The 26,952-nt window shown below is 42.2% G+C and overlaps 1 protein-coding gene across 2 annotated transcripts in view; it reads right to left on the bottom strand.

Annotated features, from left to right (window-relative positions):
* The window catches only part of STX6 (syntaxin 6), a 45,365-nt gene extending 25,183 nt beyond the window's left edge, over positions 1-20,182 (bottom strand). For both annotated transcript variants that reach the window (XM_058539930.1, XM_058539931.1), the window contains exons 1-3: positions 19,923-20,182; positions 3,482-3,651; positions 1,349-1,443 (exon numbers count right to left, since the gene is read on the bottom strand). In XM_058539930.1, the coding sequence (XP_058395913.1) occupies positions 1,349-1,443; positions 3,482-3,651; positions 19,923-19,957 (300 nt within the window). In that variant the 5' untranslated portion in view covers positions 19,958-20,182. The remainder of the gene's footprint in view (positions 1-1,348; positions 1,444-3,481; positions 3,652-19,922) is intronic.
* Positions 20,183-26,952: the final 6,770 nt, after the last annotated feature.

Genomic DNA, 26,952 nt, shown 5'->3' with positions numbered 1-26,952 from the left:
AAATAACTTTCAATATACTGACCTCTGAATTTCAATTTGCAAAATTTACAAGTACTACCTTGCAGAAAGAACAAATATAATGATTAAGGTCAAGAATACATGCTTCACTGCAAGGCACCATTTAAATACCAACATCTACAGAAGTGTCCTTCTGACAATCTATTACAAAAAATTAAAAAGCAAACTACATTTATAAAATAAATAGTTGGGTAAGTATTTACCTTACCAAAAAATATGTCACCTAACAATGGGCTTCCTTATCAGAATAGCATTCTGAACTGGTTAGAAATTAGGAGTGTCTAATCCAAACGCTCACTGTATAGACGGGGTACCTGAGGACCAAAAGGTCATTGCCCCATTAAAATGTGGTTTTATTCATAAACAATTTAGATATATGTATGTAGAAAGGCAACTGATGAATAAAACAAGGAACAAGAATATTTAAAGTTCAGTGATAATCTACCATTTGAAATAATTTCAAAAAGAAATCACACGACATAAAGTCTTTGGCAAACATATACCAAGGTTCCTGCCTAAGATGACTCTTAAAAAGCCATATGTTAGCACTGGTATGATCCCAAGTCTTTTTATTCAAGGAAGCTGCTTTCTAGTACATATGTTAAAGACAGCTGGTTCTCTTATATCTAGTTATGCTAATCAAACGGCTTAGCCATATAGTTTCAAAATACAAACATATCTTAATGATATAAGATTTCACTTAAATGCAATTTTCTCTTAGGTTTTTAAATAATAGGTTATTACCTAAATAATTTGAGACTAAATATTTGTTCACTTGGACTGGTTTTTTACACTCTGATAGATGCTTGCTTGCTCTGGATAACTCCCGAAAGGCTGTCAAGCAGTTGTATATGGAAATGTCAGTAACATGGGTTGCAAGAGTTCCAGAAGCAATTCAGATGGTGGAAGGGGCCGCCATCCAAACCCAGCAGAGTCACTCTTCACAATGCAAAGTGATTACCAATCATTCAGGAAACCAAATGGTTTCTACAATAATAATTCTTCCTTTTGTCCAGAAATACAGTATACTAAGAAACAAAGAGGAAAAAAGATAACTAGTTTGGAAGAAGGCGAGGTATGGACAAGGATACCATTAAAGTAACCTTTCCAAAGCCAGCAGTCTACTCTTTCCTCTTGCTCTAAGAAATAAGCCTGACAATACTAAAAAAAGATTTTTTTCAATCAGAGAAATTATATGTGGGAAACCGGCATTTAATTCATACTAAAAAGTGGCTTCAGAGTTGATCTATTAGTTTACAATTAAGGGAAAGAGTTCCAAGAAGTTTGGCTATTTCTTACACAAATAACCCAACAAGATCATATTCCTTACCCTGACAACTTGCCGAGTACTTGTGATGAAGGCTTTTCTTATACTCAACTCGGTTGCATCGAGATTGAATTTTCTAGGATTTGCTTCAACTATGCGTGGGTCAAAAAGTCAAGGGAAAGCAATTTCATCATCAAAAGCCTAACAAACAACATCATGCTAAACCAGAGAACCTCTCACAGACAAGCAATAAAATCCGGCCCCAAGTTTCTGAAAACGTAGTCAACTTGACTCAAATCATTCTCAAACTTTCTCTACCCACAGCTATACGAGGATCCTTACGTCCCACGGTGGAGATGACCTGCCAGGTTAAGAAACAGCCCTTGCTAACTGACTTCACTACAAATCCGTGGCTGTCTGGCCACAGCTGAGCTGGGCTCTTCCAGACACCTGCTGGCACGTTGGATCTATTCTTTTTTGACTCTAGACCACCTCTGACAGCTTTTGCAAGCCTTTCTCATTTGCCATTCCAAACCATTCCACTTATGTCAAGAAACTAACCCTGCTTCTTAATCTTGAGGCTTCTTCAGTGAAGCCTCCTCTGATCTCCTCACGCCCAGCCTGGTCCTGTTGCCCCATGTCAGACACTCGCGTAGCTCTCTGTACTTTTCTCTGAGTCTTCAAGCACACATTTGTGCTATTATTTGATTAATGTCTGTTCCCCTGCCCCCTCGGGCCCCTCCCTAGCCCCCCAATCATAAATTCCATGAGGGTTGGTAGACTGTTTTGCTTATCAATCCAATCTCAGTAACTAGAAAACGTCCAGCATGTAGTACACTCAATAACTATTTGGTGAATGAATGATGAATATCTGTCAAAACTTTTGCCCTCTTTATCTCATAATTTCTGTCTCCCCCAATTTTTTTCTTCTCCCTATCTCAAGGGAAGAGGTATCTCCCTGTAACTGTGCTTTTGATTCTACCTCCTCACATATTTTGTTCCACTAATTTTAGAATTTGAAAAGTACCTGGGGTCATTATGATTAATAGAAATTACGGACACTACACATCAACTGCACATGAACCTGTGCTGACTATGGAGTGACCCTGACAAAAGCTACTTTCCTTGATGTTTACCACACTTCGAAAAAAACAAAACAGAACTCAGAACATGCAAATGGCCTATCTTCAATCTAAAGTTTTGATTAAATGAGATTTTTCCAGTTGAAAACAAGGCCACATCATTCAAGTTTTACAGTTCTCTGGTTTGTCAGTCAGATCAGTGAACTTATTTAACATCAATAGCAAGACTTAGCATAACAGATCTGCTTTTCCTAAATGCAGTATCTTGGTACAAGATGCCCCTCCAATGGACAATGGCATCATAATATTATTTCCTGAACAGGAAAAAGACTATCTACCAAAGGATTTTCTTTTTTTTTTTTTGTGAGGAAGACCAGCCCTGAGCTAACAACCACGCCAATCCTCCTCTTTTTGCTGAGGAAGACTGGCCCTGGGCTAACGTCTGTGCCCATCTTCCTCCACTTTATGTGGGACACTGCCACAGCACGGTCTGGCCTGACAAGCGATGCATTGGTGCGCGCCCAGGACCCGAACCTGGGCCGCCAGCAGCAGAGTGCGCACACTTAACCGATATGCCACGGGGCCGGTCCCCAAAGGATTTTCTTTTGATCTCTAATTACCAATGCATAACACTGGGCTGTATATACCTCTAGGTAATAATGAATGCTAACACTTTTACAGAAGCTCACTGTGTGTCAGCCACCATACTAAGCTCCTTACCTGTTAAACTTTCAGCAACCCTATGTGCTAGATACTGTTGTTATCTTAACTTTCTACTGAAAAGGAAACTGACACACAGAGCAATGTGCCCAAAGTCACGCAGTCTAACTGGTGGAGCCAGGACTTGAACAAGCAGTCTGACTCCAGGGTCCGAGCTCATAACCATTGCATTATGCTGCCTCTAAATTCAGGATTTGCCATGCACTGTGGAAGACTTTGGCTGCTCTACCTTAGCTTACTGGCCAATTATTTTAAGTGTCTCGTGGTACAAATAAGAGCAACACCGATCAATTATAAAAAGAAATGCCTAATCTATGTACTTGAGACATCTGAATAAAAACCTGTTCATCTGTCTGTTTGCCCCAAATGGCACAGACCCCACGGAAAAGGATATTGATGGTTTCATCAAGGTCCTCTAGATCCCACTCTATGCTGCGGAGGTTGTTTCTCAGCTCGTTGGTGGTCCAGTCGATTTCTTCCCTCGTGGCCGTGGAGGGGTCCTGGAGGAGCTCTGTCCATCTCTGAAACAACCCCTGGGCAGTGTTGACTGCTTTCTGTACCTCCCTGGCATCAAGGTGAAGGGAAAGGAGAGAAATCAGACACCACATTCCATGAACAAGTTACCACATGACTTAAGTTAACATTTATGATCATACCCCACCCTCAGCAACCACCATTCCCAAAAGTGTTTTTAAGTCTTTATAGAAGGCTCTTCATGGACAAATATCAAAGTTCAAAACTTTAAAATAAGTCTGAGTATTATGTTCTCAGCTGATTTCAGAATAAAATAGCCATTATTTAAGCAGCTATAATATCAAGTTTGTTTGAGAAGGACAAAATTTGATTTTTCTCTGAAGAGACTATACTTAAAAGTAATATAAGAAGAAATCCTACAAATTAACTAAAGGGTCATTAACATTCCCACATGCTGCCATGTGGTTTGACAGTAATTTATATTCAGATGAAAAAGTCCCAATACAGCTTTTCTTTGGGGCGGGGCCGGGGGGGGGATGCGGTATAAAAAAAAAAAGTGGAGGCAGGGTCACTCTTACACCGCCAGTGTTTTAGACGTTATTTTAATCTGAGACATTTTTAAACCCAAAATCTCATTAGAAGATTTCCAAACATTATTAGCTTTAACTATATCTACTTTCCTGGATTAAGCAATGCTGTAGAGCAGATTAGTGCGTTGTTTAGAGAGTGAGACCAGGCAACTAAGTGCTATGATCTAGTATGCTTTTAGATTAGATATAGTCACAAGGTTTTAAAAACTTTTCTCCCCACCGCTGGGCCAATACTCATCATCTAAATGTTATAATCCAACATTACTGCACATGAAAGCCAAAAAAGAGTCACTTGATAATCACATGGTCTCTCGTGTACAAAACAATAACCTTACTGCTCCCAAACTAAGAGACGTTTTGATCCTTCTACGATTTCTTAATCAGTTCCTCTGGGCGTTCAATCGTGTTTACTATTTGTAGCTTTAACACAGAATTTGCACGCATCCTCTTCCTTCTGACATTTCAAGTACCAGAAGAGAAAGCACTAATAAAAACGAAGAAAAGCGCCTCACTTTCCGTCTGTGGAATATCGATGAGAGCTATAAGGTTGAGTATTAAACAGAGAAGTTGCAATTGGGCCCAGGTTGAATAAATCATTGAGCTTTATGGCCAACAACGACTCTACCAAGGGAGGTTCATACTCAATTTATGGATTAGGCAAGTGCTCTCATCGTTGCTCTCACATCAGCCTTTAGACTTTCAGTGCTAATGAGAAACTATTTGAGATAAACAGGGGAAGGGATGTAAATCCACTATCTTTACTCTTTATCGAGGTTTTTGGCTTATTTGGTGGAGAAAGAGGTACACATCTTCCCATAATATAAGGTACTTGGTTTATTTGTAAGTGTTGAATATGATCCACAGTAATGGAAGACAGTTAAAGAGGTATCTATAATGATATCTCATTTTAAAGAATATAAAATTTATCAATTCTGTAAAGTAAATATAAATTCTTTTTTGAGTACTAGAAGCCTCAAACCTAAGAAGCCTCAGGCTAGGGCATACGATGTTCTCCACCGCCAGTACATGAACTATGATACTGGAATTAAATTTTCTTAAGTAGTGATTCATATACTTTTTTGGTCTCAGGACTCCTTCGCATTCTTCAAAATTACCTAAGATTCCAAAGAATTTAGATTGATGTGGGCTATAACTATTTACCATACTAGAAATTCAAACAGACATTTTAAAGAAATTTACCAATTTAAAAATTACAATGAATTTACCATATGCTAACACGTTTTTTGTAAAATAATAACTTCTAAAATAAAAACATTTAGTGAAGAGTGGCACTGTTGAACATTTTTATTTTTGAAAATCTCTTTAATATCCGGTTTAACAGAAGACAGTTGGATTCTCATATCTGCTTCTACATTCAGTCTGTTGACATATATTTTGGTTGAGTATAAGACGAAAATCCAGCCTCATATAGATATATAGTTGAAAAAGGGAGGAGATTTTGTTTTTTTATTGTGAGGAGATCAGCCCTGTGCTAACATCTGCCAATCCTCCTCTTTTTGCTGAGGAAGACTGGCCCTGAGCTAACATCCGTGCCCATCTTCCTCCACTTTACATGGGACGCTGCCACAGCATGGCTCTACAACCAGTGCATCAGTGCACGCCCAGGATCCGAGCCGGAGAACCCCGGGCCGCTGCAGCGGAGCACAGGCACTTAACCACTCGCGTCACCAGGCCGGCCCCAAGGGAGGAGAATTTTAATCGTTTTTTCAGATAATTGTGGATAACCTTTTTTTGACACTAAACCAAAACAAGCGGCAGTTTCTTAGCGGTTAGTTGCAATGCAGAACCTGAAGCTGTACCAAAGCTTTGCGAACTCAGACGTGACCAATCCATTGCTCTACTTTGTATTCTGAATGGATTTTTATCCATGTATGATTTTATAACATCACATACTGGTCATTTGGAAAATATTAGTTTACTGAGTATCACAGATCTTCCAAATGCTGACTCCTTTCATTATACAATATCCAAAATCCTATAATAATTTCACCACCAATCTCAATGGAAAAACTTAAGTATTGAGAATCTCCAAAATCATAGTAGTTGATATAAGCTTTCCAAAATTCTGTTTCAAAAAAAAGTTTCTAATTTTATCATCAGCAAAAATACTGTCAGTTGTTTTCCTCATTCATTTTTAAGAAAATATCTCAAGGCCAGCCCCATGGCTTAGCAGTTAAGTGCGCACACTCCGCTGCTGGCAGCCCGGGTTCGGATCCCGGGCGCGCACCGATGCACCGCTTCTCTGGCCATGCTGAGGCTGCGTCCCACGTACAGCAACTAGAAGGATGTGCAGCTATGACATACAACTATCTACTGGGGCTTTGGGGGAGAAAAAAAAAAAAAAAGGAGGAGGATTGACAATAGATGTTAGCTCAGAGCCGGTCTTCCTCAGCAAAAAAGAGGAGGATTAGCCTGGATGTTAGCTCAGGGCTGATCTTCCTCACCAAAAAAAAAAAATCTCAAGTATTTTTTAGATAACTTTGAGATTTGAGAACATATGCAAGTCTCGATAACCAGTGTGTCAGTCATTCTTTCAAGTAAAGATGAGATCCTGTGCAGGGAAAAAAAGAGCTGTTTCAGCTGGCAACTCAATCACAGAAGTGCTTTTCCTGGAGACAACCACGCTATTTCACAAAATAGCAAACGTGCTTTATGCACACTCTCATTTTGTCACCTAGAATATTAAAATGTGTACTAAGGCAGAGAGAAAACATTTGTGAATCACATATCTGATTAATGACTTATGTCTAGAATATACTAAAAAACTCTCAAAACTTAACAAGAAAACAAATTCAACTTATAAATGGGCAAAAGATTTGAACAGTCACTTGACCAAAGAAGACACAGAGATGACAACTAAGCACATGAAAAAGATGCCCAATATCATTAGTCATTAGGAAAAAGCAAATGAAATCCACAATTAGATACCACTACGTACTTAGAACCGCTTAAAAAAGGAAACTGACAACACCAAGTGCTGACCAGGTGGTGGAATAACTGGAACGCAGATGCTTTACTGGTGGGAAGGCAAAATGGTACAGCCACTGGAAAACAGTGTGCCTGTTTCTTAAAATTAAATGTACACTTACCATATGACCCAAAAATTCCACTCCTAGGCGACACCAAAACTTATGTTCATACAACAACTTGCAAATTCTTATAGCAGCTTTAGTCATCATAGTCCAAAATTGAAAACACTCCAGTGTCCTTCAACTAATGAATGGACAAACTGTGGTACATCTACACAATGGAATACCACTCAGCCATAAGAAGGAACAAACTACTGATACATGCAACAATATGGACAAATCTCAAATGCATTATGCTAAGTGAAAGAAGCCAGACTTAGAAGTCCACATATTGTATGACTCCATTTATAGAACTCTATTTATTCTGGAGAAGGCAGAACTATAGTGACAGAAAACAAATCAGTAATTACCAGGTGCTGGGCATGGGGGCAGGGACAAGAAGGGACACAGAGAAACTTTTAGGGAAGATGGATCTGTCCTCTATCTTATTTGTGGAGGTGGTGGTTACATGACTACATGCATTTGTCAAATTTCACAGAACCATACACTAAAAAGGGTAAATTTTACTGTAGGTAAATTACAACTTTTAAAAAAATGAAGAAAAGTGTATTCGAGGATCAAGATTTGATAAAATTAATAATTTTTACTGTTTCATGAAGAACATTCTTAAGGGAATACAAGTCTTTTTTTCACTGTGAAGGAGGAATACAAGGACGGTTTGGTGCCACTGCCTCGATTTAGGCTAAGGCACCAGCAGTTTTACCTGCCACAGCTTAGCACCATCAGTGTAAATATCAACACAATGAAAAAAGCAAATAACATCTGCGTATTATAAAAAGCGTTTTAAGCTGAGGGACTCGTTTGTGAAAGGATCTTGAGAACTTCTTGGGATCCAAGGATCACATTTTTAGAACCACAGCTCTTAAGACATTGGTTCTCAGATCTGACAGGGAGGAGGGGGGCACATGGGTGGATTCGATTCTAGTAGCACAGAGGGAAACCAAGGAGTCCTTAAGCATGCAAGAACTTCAGTGCGTTTCTGAAGAAGAAATGAAAGAAATGGCAGGAATTAGAAAAATGTTACAAAGCCATCCCAGAATAACATTCAACACCCCACAGGCCTGGCCAGTGAAGTGGCTTATTCCACTCTCAATCTCTTGTTTTTAAAAGAAGTTTCATTTTTCGTTTTCATTTAATAGTATAGGCATAAAGAAGGCAAAGTAGTCATTATTTTACGTTTCTAAGACAGGTGTTTTAAGCGATCACAAAGGTGGGAACTGTCAGCAATGGTTCAGATCTTGCAAGAAAAGCAAGAACCTGCAGTGTATCAAGTAATCATATTTTCAGAGTAGCTAAAGCCGCCCTTCAAAGTTTAAAACATCTCCCAACTTTTCTTCTTCCTGTATCATTTCAGCTTAGCACTAACCTGAAAAAGAATGTATGAATGGAAAGTAGAAAACAACGTGTGTCACAAACAAATCCTATTTTTAAGCCAAATATTAATGGTAACCAGAATTTCCTAAAGAACTGGGGATTTCTGAATAGTTTCAGAAGCCACAAGACACACCTAACAATGTGAGATTCTAACTAGTGAGACAACCCACTCAATTCAGAACCATTTGTAAACATCTGAACTAAATATTTAGAATCACTTGGCATTCCAAGTAAATAAATTAGTAGAACAAAGGAGAATATAATCATGTCATCTGTTTGAGATCTGAGGGTTTTAATGAGTGCGCGAGAGAAGAGCCCATTGAGTTTTCCTCACACTTTCTCAGGAAAGGCAAGGGAGCTGTTTCTGCATGAACTGGCTAGTTAGGCACTTCCCACACACACCCAGCACTGTCTGGCCCACACAGTTAGCCCATGTGAGCACTGTACCCTGGGAGGCACTCTGCACCCTGAGGGAGCAGATGCAGCTGTGGACTCCTTAGGCAACAGCAGTCCACTTCTGTCTGTGGTCTCCAGAAATGTCAAAATCACAAGGCATTGCCTCTTTTTCCTGGTGAGTCTAGTTTAGCTATTTTCAGGTTTTTCTTCCAACAGTGTAACGGGAATGATTAAAGCCTGACACCCAGAACTTTCCAGGAGGAGCCAGGTATACCTTGAATTTTTGGAGCTCTTCAGCTTGGCAAACTTCTTGGTAAATAACAACCCGCTCACTGACAGCACTGGGAATCATGTCTGGCACCATTCCACTGAAAATCTGCTAATTACTTTCCTAGGAATTACAGGTTTAGCTCCTGACCCAGAGAAGTTTTTTTCAATTCCTTGAAGGAGAGGGATGGGTATCTCTAGAGCACTCAAGCAGATTTTCTGCTCCCACATCTGCTGCATATGCTTCCAAAGTCAGCTTTTCTTACACCCTTCATGGGCAACAAGAGCTGCAGCATTGAAAATACTAAGATCAGGCTCTTCTCCCTCACTGTCCACCAAACGGTGCATCAAAATCATGGGACCTGTCATATCCTCGTGGACTGAACTCCCTATGAACACCACAATGAAAGTCCTTCACTGCAATCCACCCTCACGTCCATGGGACCACTTGTAATGCAGAGCTTCTTTCCCAGGAAGCAACTGTCAAAAATAAAAACAGTCCACATCTTTGAAAAATGTATCTTTTGGGCAAAAATAAAGTCATTCAAGCTATCAAAACTAGATTCGTCCATTCCTTATAAATAAAAAGTTGATACTGGCAGGACTAACCTAGGTTTTGTTTTTTTTGTGTCTGTGTGTGAGGAAGATCAGCCCTGAGCTAACATCCATGCCAATCCTCCTCTTTTTTTTACTGAGGAAGACTGGCCCTGGGCTAACATCTGTGCCTATCTTCCTCCACTTTATATGGGACGCCACCACAGCATGGCCTGACAAGCAGTGTGTCAGTGCGCGCCGGGGATCTGAACATGGGCCCGCCAGCAGCGGAGCACGTGCACTTAACCTCTACGCCATGGAGCCGGCCCCTAACTGAGTTTGTTTTTGAAGCCAGCCCAACACTAACCCCTTGTCATTGCTAGTTGAGCCTCTCCCATACAACATCCCAGTCTGTTTCACCATGGTGAAGGGCTCACCATCCCAATCAACTTCTAGGGCTACAGACGATACATCCAGATGTCCATGAAATCAGTTTTCTTATTTGGATCTAACGAAGTTTGTCAGTAAAACAGGAGGAAGGAGTATCTCAGCCATTAAGGAGCTTTTGTTCCCCAGAACCTGTCATTCACTTGCGCCAACAAGTTGCAGGATAATTGTAGCTGCAACCTCCATCATCCTTTTGAGTTCTCCTTTCTTCTCTGACCATGCTGGTAGACACTGAATTGGCAATTACTGCAAAACTTAGTGGTGTCAAACAACCGTTTACTATGTTCACGGATTCTATGGGTCAAGAATTGATACTGGACACAGAAGGGATGGCGTGTCCTTACTTCACACTGTCTGGGGTCTCAGCTGAAAGACTCAATGGGCTGCGGTTGCAAGAGCAGGTGCTCTTCAGCAGTCTCTCTCTCTCTATGTAGTCTTTCCACACGATCTCTCCAGCAGAGTGGCTTCAGCATAGCTGGACTTCTTACATGTTAGCTCAGGGCACCCTAGGCTTGTGTCTCAAGATAGAAAGATGCTGGTGGAAGCTATATTGGTTGTCTTTTATGACTTAACTTCAAGAGTCAAGCAATGACATTTCCACCTCATTCTATCAGCGGAGGCAGTTACAAAGGTCTACCCAGGTTCAAGGAAAAAAGGAAGGATGCTAGCTTGATAGAACGTCAGCTTCATAATTTAAGAAAAGCAAATGGGACAGGATGTATATTGGGGTGACCATCTTTGGAAAAATACAATCTGCCACAATATCTGTATCTGGGGCAGCACCTATTCTGCATGTCTCTTTACAGGGAGGCCCCCATTTCACTGTATAGAGAAGCTAGTAAAGGCAGATAGTTTCCATTTTAGTAATGAAACCTGAAAAACCCAGGCTATGTAAGTCTTAGCAACCACGTTGCCCTCCTGCCCCATACTCCATCAAGCTCGGTCTACCACCCATCCCTCGGGCTAGGTAAGGGAGGAGCTCTTTTTCTGTTTGACTTCCACATTCACATCTTTGGTATTTAAGGGGAAAAACACACACACCTTTCACTTGCCATTCCAAATTCAACTGCCATTTCCAAATTCAACATCATTGTGACATCTTTTGCAATTACTCTTGTAGGGGAAAAAATGGTCTTTACGTAGTTACCTACAGTTATATACAATTTTTGACCTCAACCTTGTGCTGCTTCCATAACTCCTCTGGGATAGTACGACTGCCACCAATGACACTGCACATCAAAGTCACGAGTGGCTTGAACTCATCCTCATTTTCACTGTACTTGACACTACAACCCTCATATCTATTTTCTTGAAACTCTCACTTCCTTTTTTGTGTGTGACATTGCACACTTCTAGTTTTCTACCAGTTTTCTCTTTCCCCTTCCGCCACCTGGTCCCAATGTCTCTCAGCACTCTTTTTACAGCTTCTAGGTGCTCGTCAACACTCACAGGTTCAAAACATCCCTTTAAGCTGACTCCCCAACTGCATTTCCAACCCCTAACCACTTACCCAGGATTAATTCCTATATTTTTAGCTGCCTATAGGATTATTCCATTTGTCTAAAACCGAATTAGCCAGCCCTGGTGGTCAAGTGGTTAAGATTCGGCGCTCTCACCACCCGGGCCTGGGTTCATTTCCCAGTCAGGGAACGACACCACCCATCTGTCGGTTGTCATACTATGGTGGCTGCAAGTTGCTCTGATGCTGAAAGCTATGCCACTGGTATTTCAAATACCAGCAGGGTCACCCATGGTGGACAGGTTTCAGCAGAGCTTCCAGACTAAGACAGACTAGCAAAAAGGACCTGGCCACTCATTTCCCAAAAAACTGGCCATGAAAACCCTGTGACTGGTAGCGGAGCATTGCCCCATACAGCGCCGGAAGGCGAGAGGAAGGCGCAAAAAGACTGGGCAGGGTTCCGCTCTGCTGTACACAGGGTCGCTGGGAGTCAGAATTGACTGACGGCACTAACAACAAAAAAGCAAACTAATCATATCCTCCCTACAGAAAAGTATTCAAACAAAAAGATAAAACAGAAAAAAAAATCTGCTTTAACTTCCCCATTTTAGTCAATAGTGCCACTAGTTTCCAAGATACGAAACTTGTCTAGACAAGTGTAATCTATGACTCTTCCTCTTACTTCTCACCTTGCACAACCTCTACTTAAGCCCAATCACTGGAATTTAATTCTAGAAGGAACTTTCAAGATAACTAGTCTGCAATCACTGAACAAATTAGAGAACTGGGGCTCAGACATCTTGGCTGTTTGCCATAAGTTCTTCCGACCTTGAGTACAAGGCACCTTCCACAACTAAGACCTGTTCAATCCCATCTTTGCTAAGCCTCCAGACCTAGCAAATCTATTTTCTTTGCCTCCAGACAAATCAATTTTCTCTGCAGAATCAGAAGACCTGGGTTTGAGCCCTGAACAGCTGTTTGACCACAGGCAAGCGAATAGTAACTGCTAGTTAAAACTGCCTCCTGATTAAGAATTGATGATAGGAAACAGATTAAACTTAAACTCCTCAGCTGGGTATTTCACGCTTCCTCTTTCCCCAAACTGACCAACTTTAATATCCAACCTGATTTCTCACTAAAACAAATTCTGTTTCAGTTGGCAAGTCATCTTCCCATCCTCCCTCTTCTCATTCCTGCTCCTAGACCCTGGCTCAGCTGCTTCCCCAGCCTGGGCAAGTCCTTACACCTCCAAACGAAACGCAGACATTCCTTTAAGGCCCAGACTGAGACCCTGCGTGCTTCACTAATGTGTCCTTGACCAACATTCTCCCTGTGGGTCTGTCCTTTTTTCCATCTCCACACCATCTCAACTCTATTCCAAAATCTTACACACAACGCATATTGTCTTTCACACGCACTCTTTCGCATATCTGCACAGCGTTCTCCAAACCAGGCTACAACTTCAGGAGCTAAATATAGTATTAGGCATTCAATAAATTTATAACAAATGCTTGCAAAGTTTTTTTTTTACAATGAAACATCTGATTCTGATTTTAAAAAGAAGAAAATGAGCTCTGACTTACATTCAATTTTACTGGACTAAAATTACTCTGCGAACAAGGATTAATTTTTTAACAGTGATTATACCAATGAAAAGTTTTCTCATCATTGTGAATAAACTGTATGATGCTTGCCTTCAAGGAGCTCATAATCTAGTGTTTAAAAGGCTGAACATAACGACAAGAGATGATTAGAGAAGAATACAACAAAAGGCTGAACATAACGACAAGAGATGGTTTAGAGAAGAATACAACATAACATAACCATCTTGCTCATCTGCTTACTTATGCCATTATTTCAACACTGATCCACGGCCAAGAACCTGGAAATAAAACTTTCCTTGTTCAGGCACACAACGCCTCCAAATCAGCAAAATGTGAAAGAGCCACAACATTAGTGCCTCTACCTGCAGGAGATGCCATACTCTCATATACCAATAGGCTCAATTTTGTGGTTTTCTTAGTGGCCTGTTCGATTAGAAGTTGTAAATTTTAAAAGCTTGCCAACAAAAGAGGGAAAAAACTACAGAACCAAAACAAAATGGGTTCACTCATCAAACACACACTGCATAAGTCCCTACTGAATACAAAGATGAAAATAACATGATTTGAATATGGCATTTTTCACCTGGCAAATTAGTAAAGATTTCTTTTCTTTCTTTTTTTTTTTTGTGAGGAAGATCAGCCCTCTGCTAACATCTGCCGATCCTCCTCTTTTTTTTTTTTTTTTTTGCTGAGGAAGACTGGCCCTGGGCTAACATCCGTGCCCATCTTCCTCTACTTTATATGGGACGCTGCCACAGCATGGCTTGCCAAGCGGTGCGTCGGTCGGTGCGCGCCTGGGATCCGAACGGGTGAACCCTGGGCCGCCACAGTGCAGCGCGTGCACCTAACCGCTTGCGCCACCGGGCCGGCCCCTGTAAAGATTTCTTAAAATGAGAATCCCAGTTGTGGCAAGGGATCAAGGGAAATGGGCCCCTCAAACACTGGGGGTGGGGTTGGGGGGAGAGTGAAAGTGGGAGTGTATTTCTGGAGGGCAATTTGGTAATACGCACCAAAAGCTTTGAAATGTGCATACTCTCCGAACTAGCAATTCTGTTACAGAAATACAGGCTATGGAAATAATCTGAAGCAGCAATAAAGACCTGTGACAAGTAGGCTTCCCAGTGTATTAACTGTAATAGTGAAAAGTTAGGAACATCATAAATTTCCATCCAACTTGAAAAAGTTTAATACGTTTCATTTTCTTCATTTGTAAAATGATGATAATAGTACTAGTACCTACTTCACAAGGATTAAAAAAGAAGACAGTCCCTTTTAGGTCTTTAGCACTGAACCTGATATATAAAAAGAGATCAAAAACTGATGGACAGGGCCGGCCCGTGGCTTAGCGGTTAAGTGTGCGCGCTCCGCTACTGGCGGCCCGGGTTCGGATCCCAGGTGCGTGCCAACACACCACTTCTCCGGCCATGCTGAGGCCGCGTCCCACATACAGTAACTAGAAGGATGTGCAACTGTGACATACAACTATCTACTGGGGCTTTGGGGGAAAAATAAATAAAATTATAAAAAAAAAAACCTGATGAACAGTATTACATAAAACTATTAATAGAAACAAAGGTCAAAAAGACAAAAAAATTTTAACTATTTCTGGACGGTGGCATTTCAGTAAGTTTTTATTCTCTGTATATTTTTATTTCCTAAGTTGTCTAAAATAAGCATATATCAGTTTAACTTTATTTTAAATGTTACTCAAAAAGTGATAAGACATGGTCTCTCCTCTCAGAAAGGGTAGCCTGTTTGGATGGAAACACATTAACAGATATTTAAAAGAGGATGTTCACTGAGCACTTATTATGTGCCCCAAGCTGTGCCGGGCAATTTACATGCATAAACTCATTTAATCCTCCTAACCGATAAAGCAGGCATTTTTAAGCCCGTTTTGGACATAAAGAAACAGGTTCAGAGAGGATAATTAACTTGCCAAAAGTTACACCAAGTAACTGACACAAGTGAGATTCCAACCCTGGATCAGCCTGATCACCAAAGTCCAGTTCTTTCCATCAAACCTCACTGCCTCCCGAAGTCACATACAAAGAAAAATTACACGCAGAATATGCATTTCCTTTCCCTTTGCCCAGCTTATTCCTCTTACAGAACTCATCGCCACCGGACATACCACATATTGTTCACTGGTGACGGTCTGCCCCTAGAACGTAAGCTCCATAACGACACGCATGTTTGTTCACTGCCGTAGCCTCAGCTCCTGGCATGCAGAAAACACTCAATAAGTATTTCAGAACAAAGGATTCTGAATAGAGAAATGCCCTGATCGTGTCTCTGCGGTCACGTCTGGTACCAGTGTGAAGAGACTGGCAGCAAGGAGGCTTGCTGAAGGAACTACTTACGAGAGTCCAGGTGGGAGAGGACGACGACAGGCACTAGGGCAGAGGAACTAAACTAGACAAGAGGAGAAGATTCGAGAGGTATCCAAGGACTGGCACTGATAGGACATGATGACCAAGTGGACATGGGACTGAAGGAGAGAGCCGAGTCAGGAGTGAAGAGGGATAAGAGGAGGAAGGAGGGCAGGCCTTTGCGGGGAGAGGGGAGGAGGAGAAGAGTAGGTGAAGACATCCACCCCACAGGGTGGCGGATATGGAATAATGAGTAGAAAACACAGACTAGCACTCAGGAGAGAGCTGGGTCAGTGACTGGGCTGGGGATGTGCACAGATACACAGGGAGACTGAAGTAATGGGAATCGTAAAGCTCACCCAGCGAGAACACACAGGAAAGGAGGACTAGACGGGCTACACTTAGGGATGGGTGAAGAGACAGAGGCAGGTCAGAGGTCATTCAGTAGAGCCAGGAGTTTCAGGGACCGAGTTCTTGTGGTGTAAATACCACTGTGAATGTCTGCGCCAGGTAGGGCCACCTTTGCCCTAAGAGCCCAGCTGCCCAGTTGTGGGCTTTTTCTCCTCTGTGTACTGGGATTCTGCTGTCAACAAGACATGGACAATGCCTAAACCTCACAAAATGAGCCTCCAACACTCAGGCACTAATCATTGCATGTTTAAATGAAACAGCTTACTGCCTGGTCTCCGCTGTAATTTTTCCTCATGCTGAAGCATCCATCACCGCTACAAAATCAACATTCCTAAAACCCTAACTGCATGTCACTTACCTGCTTAAAAAATCTCCAAAGGCCTCAAGATGAGACTCTCCTTGAGCCTATTCTATCTGTACTGTGAAGTGCTAACAGTATCAGTAAAATTAGGCAGTTCAAATTTGAATCCAAAGCTGTGTGACCCTGGGCAAGCAACTTAACCCCTCTGTCCTCCCTCAGCTCCTTGTTTCTAAAATGTGGCTAGTACCTACATCATAGAGCTTTTCTATTTCTTATAAAGCGAAAATTCATATAAAGTGCTTACTAAGCACAGAATGCCTAGCATAGGAGTGGCAGCCTTTAAATGCTATTATTATCATTATTATTTCCCCAAATAAACGTCCTACTCCACCTGGGCTGCTCTGCTTTATGATTTCTCAACACACAATGCCCATCTCAGGGCCTTTGCTGATGGTGTTCCCACCATGAACCACCACCACCACTAAAGAGTATTAATTCAACATTTACGTTATATATTTAAGGTGCTTGTCTGGAAAAACAAACAGTCCCAACCCTCAGAGCTCACAGTCTAATAATGAAAGACAGCCAGAGGAAGAGGTGCAATAACGTGTTACAGGTGCCAAGGGAAGCACTTCCCGGAGGCAGTGGAGATGCTGACACTGCATCTTGGAAGCTGAGTGGGTGAAACAGGCAGAGTGGGTGCATGTGGAGCAGGGCATTCAGTACCACGGTCACAATCACTGTACTGAGTCTGGCATTGCTGAGGCCCTGAGCTGAGGGTGGGCAGAGTGAGTGCAGGATAGAGGAGGGTGGCAGGTCATGAAGTGTGTGCGCTTGATTCTGTAGGCAACAGGCAACCACTAAACGATGTTAGGTAGGGAACCCCTGCTTGGGTTCTAGAAAAGCTACACCTGTGCTGCCCAATATGGAAGCCACGTGCTTGAACTACTGAACGCTTGAAACGTGGTTAGTGTGACTGAGGACCTAAATTTTTAATTTTAAACTTAAAAACTGATAGGCAATTCAGTTATTGGAAAACTTTTAAGTATGTTTGGAATAATTTGGGTATGTGAATCTACTTTTTCAACTGTAAGTTTAATCTACTCTAAATACAGATCAAGTATTTGATGAAAATTTAGCATCCAAATTGAGATGTGCTGTAAGCATAAAATACACACCAGATTTTGAAGACTTGATACAAAAAAAACCTCATTAATTATCTTTATATTAATTACATGTTGAAATAATATTTTGACTCTATTAGGTTAAAGACATTAAAATTTATTCACCTGTTTCTTTTTTTAATGTGGCCACTAGGAAATGTAAAATGGCATATATGGCTCACATTTTATTTCTATTGGACAGCACTGATCCAACAGAACCAAGGGCAGATGAAAAAGGCAAGAGACTGGAAGCAGGAAGAACAATTAAGAGGCTCTTTGATAAGAGTCCAGATAAGACAGGCCCCAATTATCTCAATTCCACTCATCTCAAAACCTCATTCAAGATCTATTACTACCTCCAAAAGCTTTCTCAGTCATAACAATTCCTAATGAGTTGCCTTTCTCTGAACTTCTGGGCACTTATCTTCTGTAGCATTCACTTCAGCGCTTAATCTTTTACCACCTATCATTTTTAATGCTGGAAAGAGTTGTTTCTCAGATTAGACTATAAACTCCTAGGCTAAGGGCCATAATTTAGGTGTCTTTAATTTTTCCACATTGTGTGACTCATTTTCAGTACTTTTAATACATGGAGGTACATGGCTCCCCAAATATGCTGTCACACAGTCTGGAGACACTCACGTGGCTGATTTTACTTTTCTGCAGCAGAAGGTACTGAGAGAGTCTCTTTTCCGTCAGACAACTTAAGGACACCAGCTAAGGTGATGTAAAAGTCAACCAGGACTCCAGGCCGATGTTCCAATAAAGCAGTGATATCTAATCAACAAGCAAGCATCCGTAGACTGTATTGGATACTATCAGGAAGGAAATGTCAAGATGGCAGAGCAATTGAGTGTTTTCACAAATTCCATTAAAAATAAAACAAATAAAAATGTGCTGATTATTTCTTGTCTCGACTGCCAGAGATAACTTGTGCAACCTAAGCTTTAAGAACTTTCATTCAAGGGAAAAATGCTTAAAACACAGCTTTAACATTTAAAAATTAAGCCCTAAATCAAGCCTTTTAATATAATCCATTTTCCAGATAGAGAGTCACATATTACTAATAAATCTACAGCTCAGCATTTTCCCATCTAAATTAAAGGTGAAGAAAAAACTTTTCTGGGAAATAGTACATAAACATGTTTTTTGGTATCATGGATACTAAAGCATTTCACCTAAAGTACCACTTAAATTTTCCGAGAAGAACTCTTAAAAGAACACACATATACCCAAGCAACCGGTCAGCTTTTACCACTGCAGAAATAGGAAGCTAGTAGCAACTATGTGAAAGCAAACAGACACTTTATGATAATTAGTACTGATCTTCTAGGAACTTGGTAGTTCACAGATTTTTTTTATGTTTGACATTTAAAACATAAAGTTGACAAGTTACAACATCAGAACGATCTTTCTTGCATTTGTTTAATGCCTACAAAGCTCATATAACAAAGTGCACTTAAAGTTTCTATCTCCAAACAACCGAGGAATCAAAGACGGAGTCAGGACAGCTCAGAAGGAAAAATGAGTTAAAGCAGTTCTAGTCAGTGAGGCAGAAGAAGAAGAAATGGGGGAAACCTGTCAAATGGCCTGGATGAAATCAGGAGTTAAAAAGAAAGCACTCATTTCCTTCGGCACTGTGGGAAAATCCCGGGGCTAATAGAAACTGAGGAAAGTTTGGTTTGGCTGATTGCATTTTGTTTTCCTTCCAACATCATCACCGAGTATGAGCGACGGCTTTCCTCCCCTCACATTACTCAGTAAGAACTCCCCCACTGAACTGAGCTGTCTTCCGGAGCCCTGCTCCCCAGACTCCCAGATCAACGTCGCCCCCCCTCCCCGCCCGCAAACGTGCTCAGACGCCTCCGGGCTTGTTGTGGTCTCTCCAGCCTGCGGGCGAGCGCTCCAAACTCAATGGACAATGGGAGCTCACCCCCGTCCACCGCCAACTACAAAGCTCAGGAGGGCCATTTCCCTTTTCCTGCCCAGATGCTGTTTTCTCTCCTTCGAAGCGGGGCCCCGTGCTCCACTACCGCCCCAGTTGGGGCTGGGACCTGTGTCTCCCTCCCCATCTGCAGAGCTGCCGAACCCCTCGACCCCCAAAGTTGTACCGCAGCGCACAGGCCAAGGGGGACACCCTCCCCAGGGGCTTGGTTGGGGGCACGGGTTTCACAGTCCAGGTTGGACGGGGAGGGATGTCTCGACGCTTGGTCATGGCCCTCAAGGCTAAGCCGTCCCCTCCCCAGCCTCAACTTGTCTCTCCTCCCCCTACAGAGAGCAGAGCCGGGAGGTGCGGGCTGGCCTCCTCCAGCGGAGTCCTCGGCGACACTCACCCTTTCACCACAAAGAAGGGGTCCTCCATCGACATGGCGTCCCGGCCCCCGGCCGCCTCACGCCTGCTTCGCGCACAGGGCGCCCGCGCCCTCCTGGCCTCCCTCCGCACACCCCACTGGCCTCCCGCAGCCGCCGGCGCCTGGGCCTGGGGGACCTGGAGCAGCGCGCGCGCGCAGGCCAGGTGCACAGGACCGTCGCTGGTCCAGCGCTCGGTGGGCACCACAGACAGAATTCCTGACTCCTGCGCTGCCTCCTCCCCCGGCTCTTCCCGGCGCGTCCGGACGCCCTGACCCCGCCCCCGAGTCCCTCGGCCGCGGCCAACCACGAACGCGGCCCGCTGCACCACTTCCGCACCCGCGCTCACGTGACAGGGTCGGCCCCGCCCCTCGTCGACGGGCCCGACCACCGCGTCAGGCGACCCTGGGGGCGGGGCTTTGGGGGCGGTGGAGGAGGGCTGCTCTTTTCTCCACCAGCCCCTCAGCATTTGGTGCGAGGAAGTGCTTGTTGCCTCGTAGGAGGGCTGCTGTGTTTTCATGCTACGCCTCAGTACGTGATTGCACAATTCTTTTACCTTTCTTCTATATTCAGTACTTGATTTTGATAACATGTGATTTATAAATCCATCTCGTCCTCGTCTTACAATAAAGCGTGCTCGTATACCTTATCTGACTATGATAATGTTGCACAACTTCTTTATGTAGGTCTTACCACGAGTCTGGCAATGCGCTAAAAGTTGTGCGTTATCTCAATATTCTTGGGAGGAAGGTATTACTACTCCCATTCTGTCGATGAGAAAGGTTCAGAGAGGTTTCAAGATTTCCTGTGGTCACACAGCCTGGACAGGGCAAAGCCACAGATTCTGTGCGCTTTCCTCCAGATGGGGACGTGTTTTCTTTTCGTGTGTATTCTGCAAGTGACCACTAAGGTAATTTTTTCATACAGGAGAGAGCACCTTTGAGGGACAGAGAAGGGGCCAGGTATGGCAACTTCCTCTCAGCTATGATTCAAGAGCTGTTCCAGAAAATATTTTGGTCAGAGCAATTAGCCAACTCCTATGCTAGATGTGCTGTGGGGTTTGTGGACTTTAATTGCTGATAACCATTGAGCACTTATTGTGTTTGAAGCACTGTGCTAAGTGTTATCTCAGTTGCCCCCAGGATGAGGTAATTACTATTATCCCCATTTTATGAATGAGGGATCTGAGACTCTTGGAGTATAAGTGACTTGCCCAAGGTCACCAGTCTCTTTGGAGATGGAAGAGTCCTTGGAGCCGAGCAAACCCTGTTTGAACCTGGGTTCTGTTATTCAGTTCCTTATCTATAACATGTAAATAATAATATTTAGCTTGTGAGTTGTTGTGAAGGTTAAATAAAAATGCCTTAAACCCCAAGACCCCAATGGAGTTGGGTAGTGAAGTCAGGGAAACCAGTGAGGAAGCTGCAGTGGTCGTCTGGCCTGAAGGGAGGAAGACCAGACTAGGACCGACAGCAATTGTAAATGGAGAGGAAGAAGCGAATCTAATAGATATTTCAAAGGAAAAACAAAACACCTAGACCTGACAAGAGATTGAATGGTATTGGGGAGGAGAGAGGTGCAAGTCAGAGACTCCAGGCTTCTCTGAGACCCTGGAGGAGCAGTGGAGGGTGGATGTGGGTAAGGAGGCTATTGGGAGAGAACTGTTTAATTTGGTTATGGACATATTGAGATGGGGAGGTGAAAGGGATCCCCATTCATTCATTCAACAAACACACTAAGTTGAGGGGCAGATGAGAATAGTAGTTAAGAGCCATACTTGGAGCCAGATTGCCTGTATTCAAATCCCAGTTCTGCTACTTCCTGACTGTTGTCTTGGGCAAGCTGCTTGATCTCTCACTATCCTCAACTGTGACATGGATGCCACAATAACACCTCCTGCATAGAGTGTCGTAAGGGTTAAATGAATTGATGTGTGAAAGGTGCTTAGAACAGTGCCTGGCTCATGTGTGGTACTCTTACTATGTGCTAAGCACTGGAGGCACAGAGATGAACAGGCTTGATCCTTGCCTTCAAGGAACTGTCGGCCTGGTGGGAGAGACAGGCAGTTACACACAATGAGAGAAGGGCACGGGTTGCCAGAGAAACACAGAGACAAGATACCAGTTTATTTGTGTGTGGAGGCGGGGTTCTAAACAGTGACTAGAGGCAGGCAGGAGACAGCATGGCAGCCTGTGGGGGGCCATGGCAGAGGGTGTTGCTGGAGTAGCAGGAACCGGAGAGTGGCAGGAGGAGCTAAGGCTGGGGGAGATGGGCAGGGTCAGATTACCAAGAGCCCTTGATTATGATTTGAGAACTGTGGATGTGCTCTGTAGACCATGGCAGCTGAGGGCATTGACAGGATCAGAGTGGCATTTGAGATGGCTGCCACGGTGGCTGGGAGGTCAGCTGCGTGGTTGTGGTCCAGAGGAGGAACGAGGGTGTCCTGAGCCAGGCTTGCAGCCACTAGAGTGGAGAGGAGGGATACATTTAATACTTTAGAAACCTAATCAGTGGACTTGGTGACTGATTGGTTCAGTGTGGGGGTGGGGTGGGGGTGGTAAAAGAAGAGGGAGGAAGGCCTGCGGGGTTCTGGAGTTGAAATCAGGTGCTTTTTAGTTCCAATAACCAAGAAAGAAAGCACAGGAGGAGGATTAGATTTAGGGGGATATAAATCAGCTGCTAGCATATTGGTTTTCCCCACTAAACTGTAAACTCCTAGAGGGAGGGGAGACTATATTAATGTCATTATCACCCCAATGCCTAGCATAGCCTCTTATTATCTATTCCATGAATTTATTAATTAAACCACAAATGAGAGGTCAGTGTTTCATAAGCAGAAACATAGAGGATGGAGGACAGAGGCTTGGAGAATTCCCATAATTAGAGATTTGGAAAAAGTACCAACAATGGAGATAGTGGAGGGTTGAGATATGAAATGTGTGTGCAGAGGGGAGTGTCCCTTTCTGTAATATGTCACCCTCCTTCACCCTCTTTCAAACCAAACTAGACCTTGGCTCCATTGCCCCAGAAAAGGGAAGTATAGCTAAAATGCAAGGAGAAACAAAGGAAGCTATTTCTTTTCTTTTTTTTTTAGTTTAACTGGCTCTGGGTGCTGGCATAAACAATAACTCAGGAAGAATACTCAGTAAAAAGCCTTCTAATCCTATCCACCTTATTCCCTCAAAAATGAGAATTAAAAATTCTCATAGGGCCGGACCCATGGCTTAGTGGTTAAGTGTGCGTGCTCCGCTACTGGTGGCCCGGGTTTGGATCCCCAGCGCGCACTGCCGCACCACTTCTCCAACCATGCTGAGGCCGCGTCCCACATACAGCAACTAGAAGGATGTGCAGCTATGACATACAACAATCTACTGGGGCTTTGGGGAAAAAAAAGGAGGATTGGCAATAGATGTTAGCTCAGGGCTGATCTTCCTCACCAAAAAAAAAAAAAAATTCTCATAGAGTTGCAAAATCAAAACAGCAGTTGCCTTGGGGTGGGGAGTATTGCCTGGGAAGGGAAACTTGCTGGGGTGATAGGAATGTTCTGTATCTTGAGAGGAGTGTGTGTTTCACAGATGTATGCATTTGTCAGAATGCATCAAACTGTGACGCTTAGATTCTGTTCATTTTGCTGGAGGAGGGTAACACTCTAACTCTGAGTTTTCTGTAGAGTCCTGAGAGGGCATCCAGGAGAAGATCTGGGCCCTGAGCGAGTCTCCAGATAAGGAGAGTGAGCGATGGAGGGAGCTTGCTGGGTCTTGCGAGGCATCTTTTGCTGAAATAGGAGATGCCGATTCAAAGAATAGAGCACCGGCCACCAGGCCATGGATCTCATGAAGATAAGGATCAGAAAGGATCAACTCACATCCTATTGCTAAGGATGCCAGGATAGACTTGAGCCACCCCCTCCCCCTAAAAGCTGTCGGAGTTCCATTAGGCCCTGCAAGAGGAGCTCTTCTACTTTCCATTGGGAATGATAAGCCCAACCTGCTCCCTCACTAGGTTGTGTTAAGGATCAACTGGAGTGATAAATGTGAAAGCATTTTGCAATGTACGAGATACTGTAAGCCACCCTAAATCCTTTTTTAAAAATAATTAAAATTTTTTAATTGTGGTAAAATACACATAACATAAAATATACCATCTTAACCATTTTTAACTATATGGTTCAGTAGTGTTAAGTACGTTCACATTGTTGCTCAACCAATCTCTAGAACTCTTTCATTTGCAAAACTGAAATTCTGTACCCATTAAACACCTCCCTATTCTCCGCTCTTCCCACCCCCTGGCAACCACCATTCTACTTTGTCTCTAGGAATTTGACTACTCTAGATACCTCATCTAAGAGGAATCATACAGTATTTGTCTTTTTGTAACTGGCTTATTTCACTTAGCATAATGTCCTCAAGGTTCATTCATACTGTAGCATGTGTCAGAATTTCCTTCCTTTTAAGGCTGACTAATATTCCATTTATGTATCTGCCACATTTTGTTTATCCATTCGTCCGTTGATTGACACTGGGGTTGCTTGCACCTTTTGGCAATTGTAAATAATGCTGCTCTGAACGTGGGTGTACAAATATCTCTTTGAGACCCTGCTTTTAATTGTTTTGGGTATATACCCAGAAGTGGAATTGCTAGATTATATGGTAATTCTATTTTTAGTTTTTTGAGGAACTATCAGACAGTTTTCCATACTGGCCGCACTATTTTACATTCCTACTAACAGTGCACAAGGGTTTCAATTTCTCCACATCTTTGCCAACACTTATTATTTTCTCTGTGTGTGTGTGTGTGTGTATATGTGTGTGTATTTTCTGTAGTAGTCATCCCAATGGATGGGAAGTGGTATCTCATTGTGGTTTTGATTTGCATTTTCCTAACCATTAGTGATATTGAGCATTGTTTCATGGGTTTATTGGCCATTTGTATATCTCCTTTGGAGAAATGTCTGCTCAAGTTCTATGCTCATTTTTTAATTGGCTTGTTTGTTTTTTTGTTGTTGAGTTCACCTTAAATCCTTTTTGAAACAAGATAAGAGTAAGGGAGAAAAGTGTTACATAGATCGTAGGTATTATACTCTTCATCATTATCCAGGAAATGCTTGTTCCAGTTGGCTTCCATTGATCCGGCTATGGCTGTCTACATTTCCCAGCCTCAACCACAGGAAATATGCACACACTGGTTATGTTTTCTTTCCTCTTCTTGGCTGTTACCAACACCTCTACCCTTACCTACACACTGGATTAAAATAAACAAGGAGGAATTCCAGTCAACTTAAATATCCAACACTAAGAAGTGATTAAGAATTTATGGACTAACCATTTGATGGATGGTCATTAGAAATGTTCTTTAAAAGTGTGTAATGACCTGTATTGAAAATAGCAAGACACAAAATTGTATAAATGATATGATTTCAACTCTGTTCACTTTTATATATAGAAAGCGTTTTATATATAGAAATTTTTTCTATGTAGAAAAAAGGAAATGTGTTTGAGGTTTGGCAGTTTTCTACAATGAAATGTTTACTTGGATAATCAGAAATATAAAAAGTAAAAAAAAAAGAAAAATTTAAAAAAGAGAAGTGAGAAACCCAAGTGACCACATATGAAAAAGTACATCAAAAGTTAGCAGTTTTAAATCCTTTTTAGGATAAAGCAAGTCAGGAATGTATGAATGGATGGATATTGGTGAGTATTAAAAGTTAAGATACGTTATTAGAATTCAGTGAACTTCTTGACAAAACAGTGGATTTGAACCATTTTAGCAGGGCAGGTATGACCTTTACCATCCTCTATGAATTTGTCAGTGCACAGGGAAGGAAAAACCACAGCCACTCTTGGTAAATTAGTAATAACAATAATGGTAATAATGATTGCTACCATTTACTTACTATGTACTAGACATTGTGCTAAGTGATATACGTGCATAATCTTCAGCAGTGGCTCCAGAATTTCTATATGGGACAGGTTTTAGAAAGTAACTTGTTTGGATGGCAGATCTAGGAGGCTCGAACTGAGGTTACATGGTAGACTCACTGTCTTTTTTTTTAAATTATGGGTTTATTTGGGATGGTCCAGGAGGGCTGATGGCGATTATGTGTGTGTGATAAATAGTGCTTTAAAGTCCCAAGAAGGGGCAAGTCACCTCTTGGTTCCACCACTATTGATCTCATTGAATCCTCACAACTTTGCAAAGCAGATATTGTTATTACCACCATTTTTCACAAGAGAAATCTGAAGCTTGGAGAGGTTAATAATTTGCCCAAGGTCTCATAGGTAGGAGGTGGCAGAGCCTCATTTGAAAACAAGTTTGTCTGACTCCTAAACCCATGTTCTTTGCTACAGTACTCTACTGCCCATTTGTACCAGGGCTAGCCTTGCCTTAAACCTGGCAAGTGGATTTTACCAAAGCACAGAAAACGGCTCAGATCAGACTTCACACACACACACACACACACAGACATACACACCCCTATTGAATTTTTAAAAACTGCCCAGAGAAAACTACTTATTGGACGTAATAAAATACATTATGTTGAAAACAACATTGTTTAATGAACAAGACTCTTTTGCTAACTTGATAACTTGTCTTTTGGTTTTTGAGGATGACTTGTCCCATTTGCAAATGGGTCAGATTCTTCAGAAGGGCCTTAAGATACATATCATAAAGCAGATATTAAAAAGCCAAAGACATAATTAAAAAGATTGGTAGTGAACAAGATAAACACAAGCCACTCTGAAAGTGCAGCTTGAGATTCCAGGATAGACGAGTGCTCAGAGGTAGAGCTTGCTCTTCTGCAGGAGAATGCACAGGACACTCCCCACCCCAACGCTTCCTGGGTTAGTAGGGCCGTCTCAGCCTGTCCTTTGAGATCTTGATTATTATCAAATCGATTTATTTAAAAATTTAAGGAGTATTAAAGCTATGCCATAAAGAAAATGTATGTTGATATTGGGAAATTACTTAGTGAAAAATAATTTACAAAATAGTATTAGGATATGAAACTGTTTT

Source organism: Diceros bicornis, chromosome 4, assembly GCF_020826845.1.
Source record: "Diceros bicornis minor isolate mBicDic1 chromosome 4, mDicBic1.mat.cur, whole genome shotgun sequence".
In the NCBI taxonomy this organism is placed as follows: Eukaryota; Metazoa; Chordata; class Mammalia; order Perissodactyla; family Rhinocerotidae; genus Diceros; species Diceros bicornis.
The sequence above is the reverse complement of the archived record's forward strand: the minus strand, read 5'-3'. Positions and strand labels throughout refer to the sequence as shown.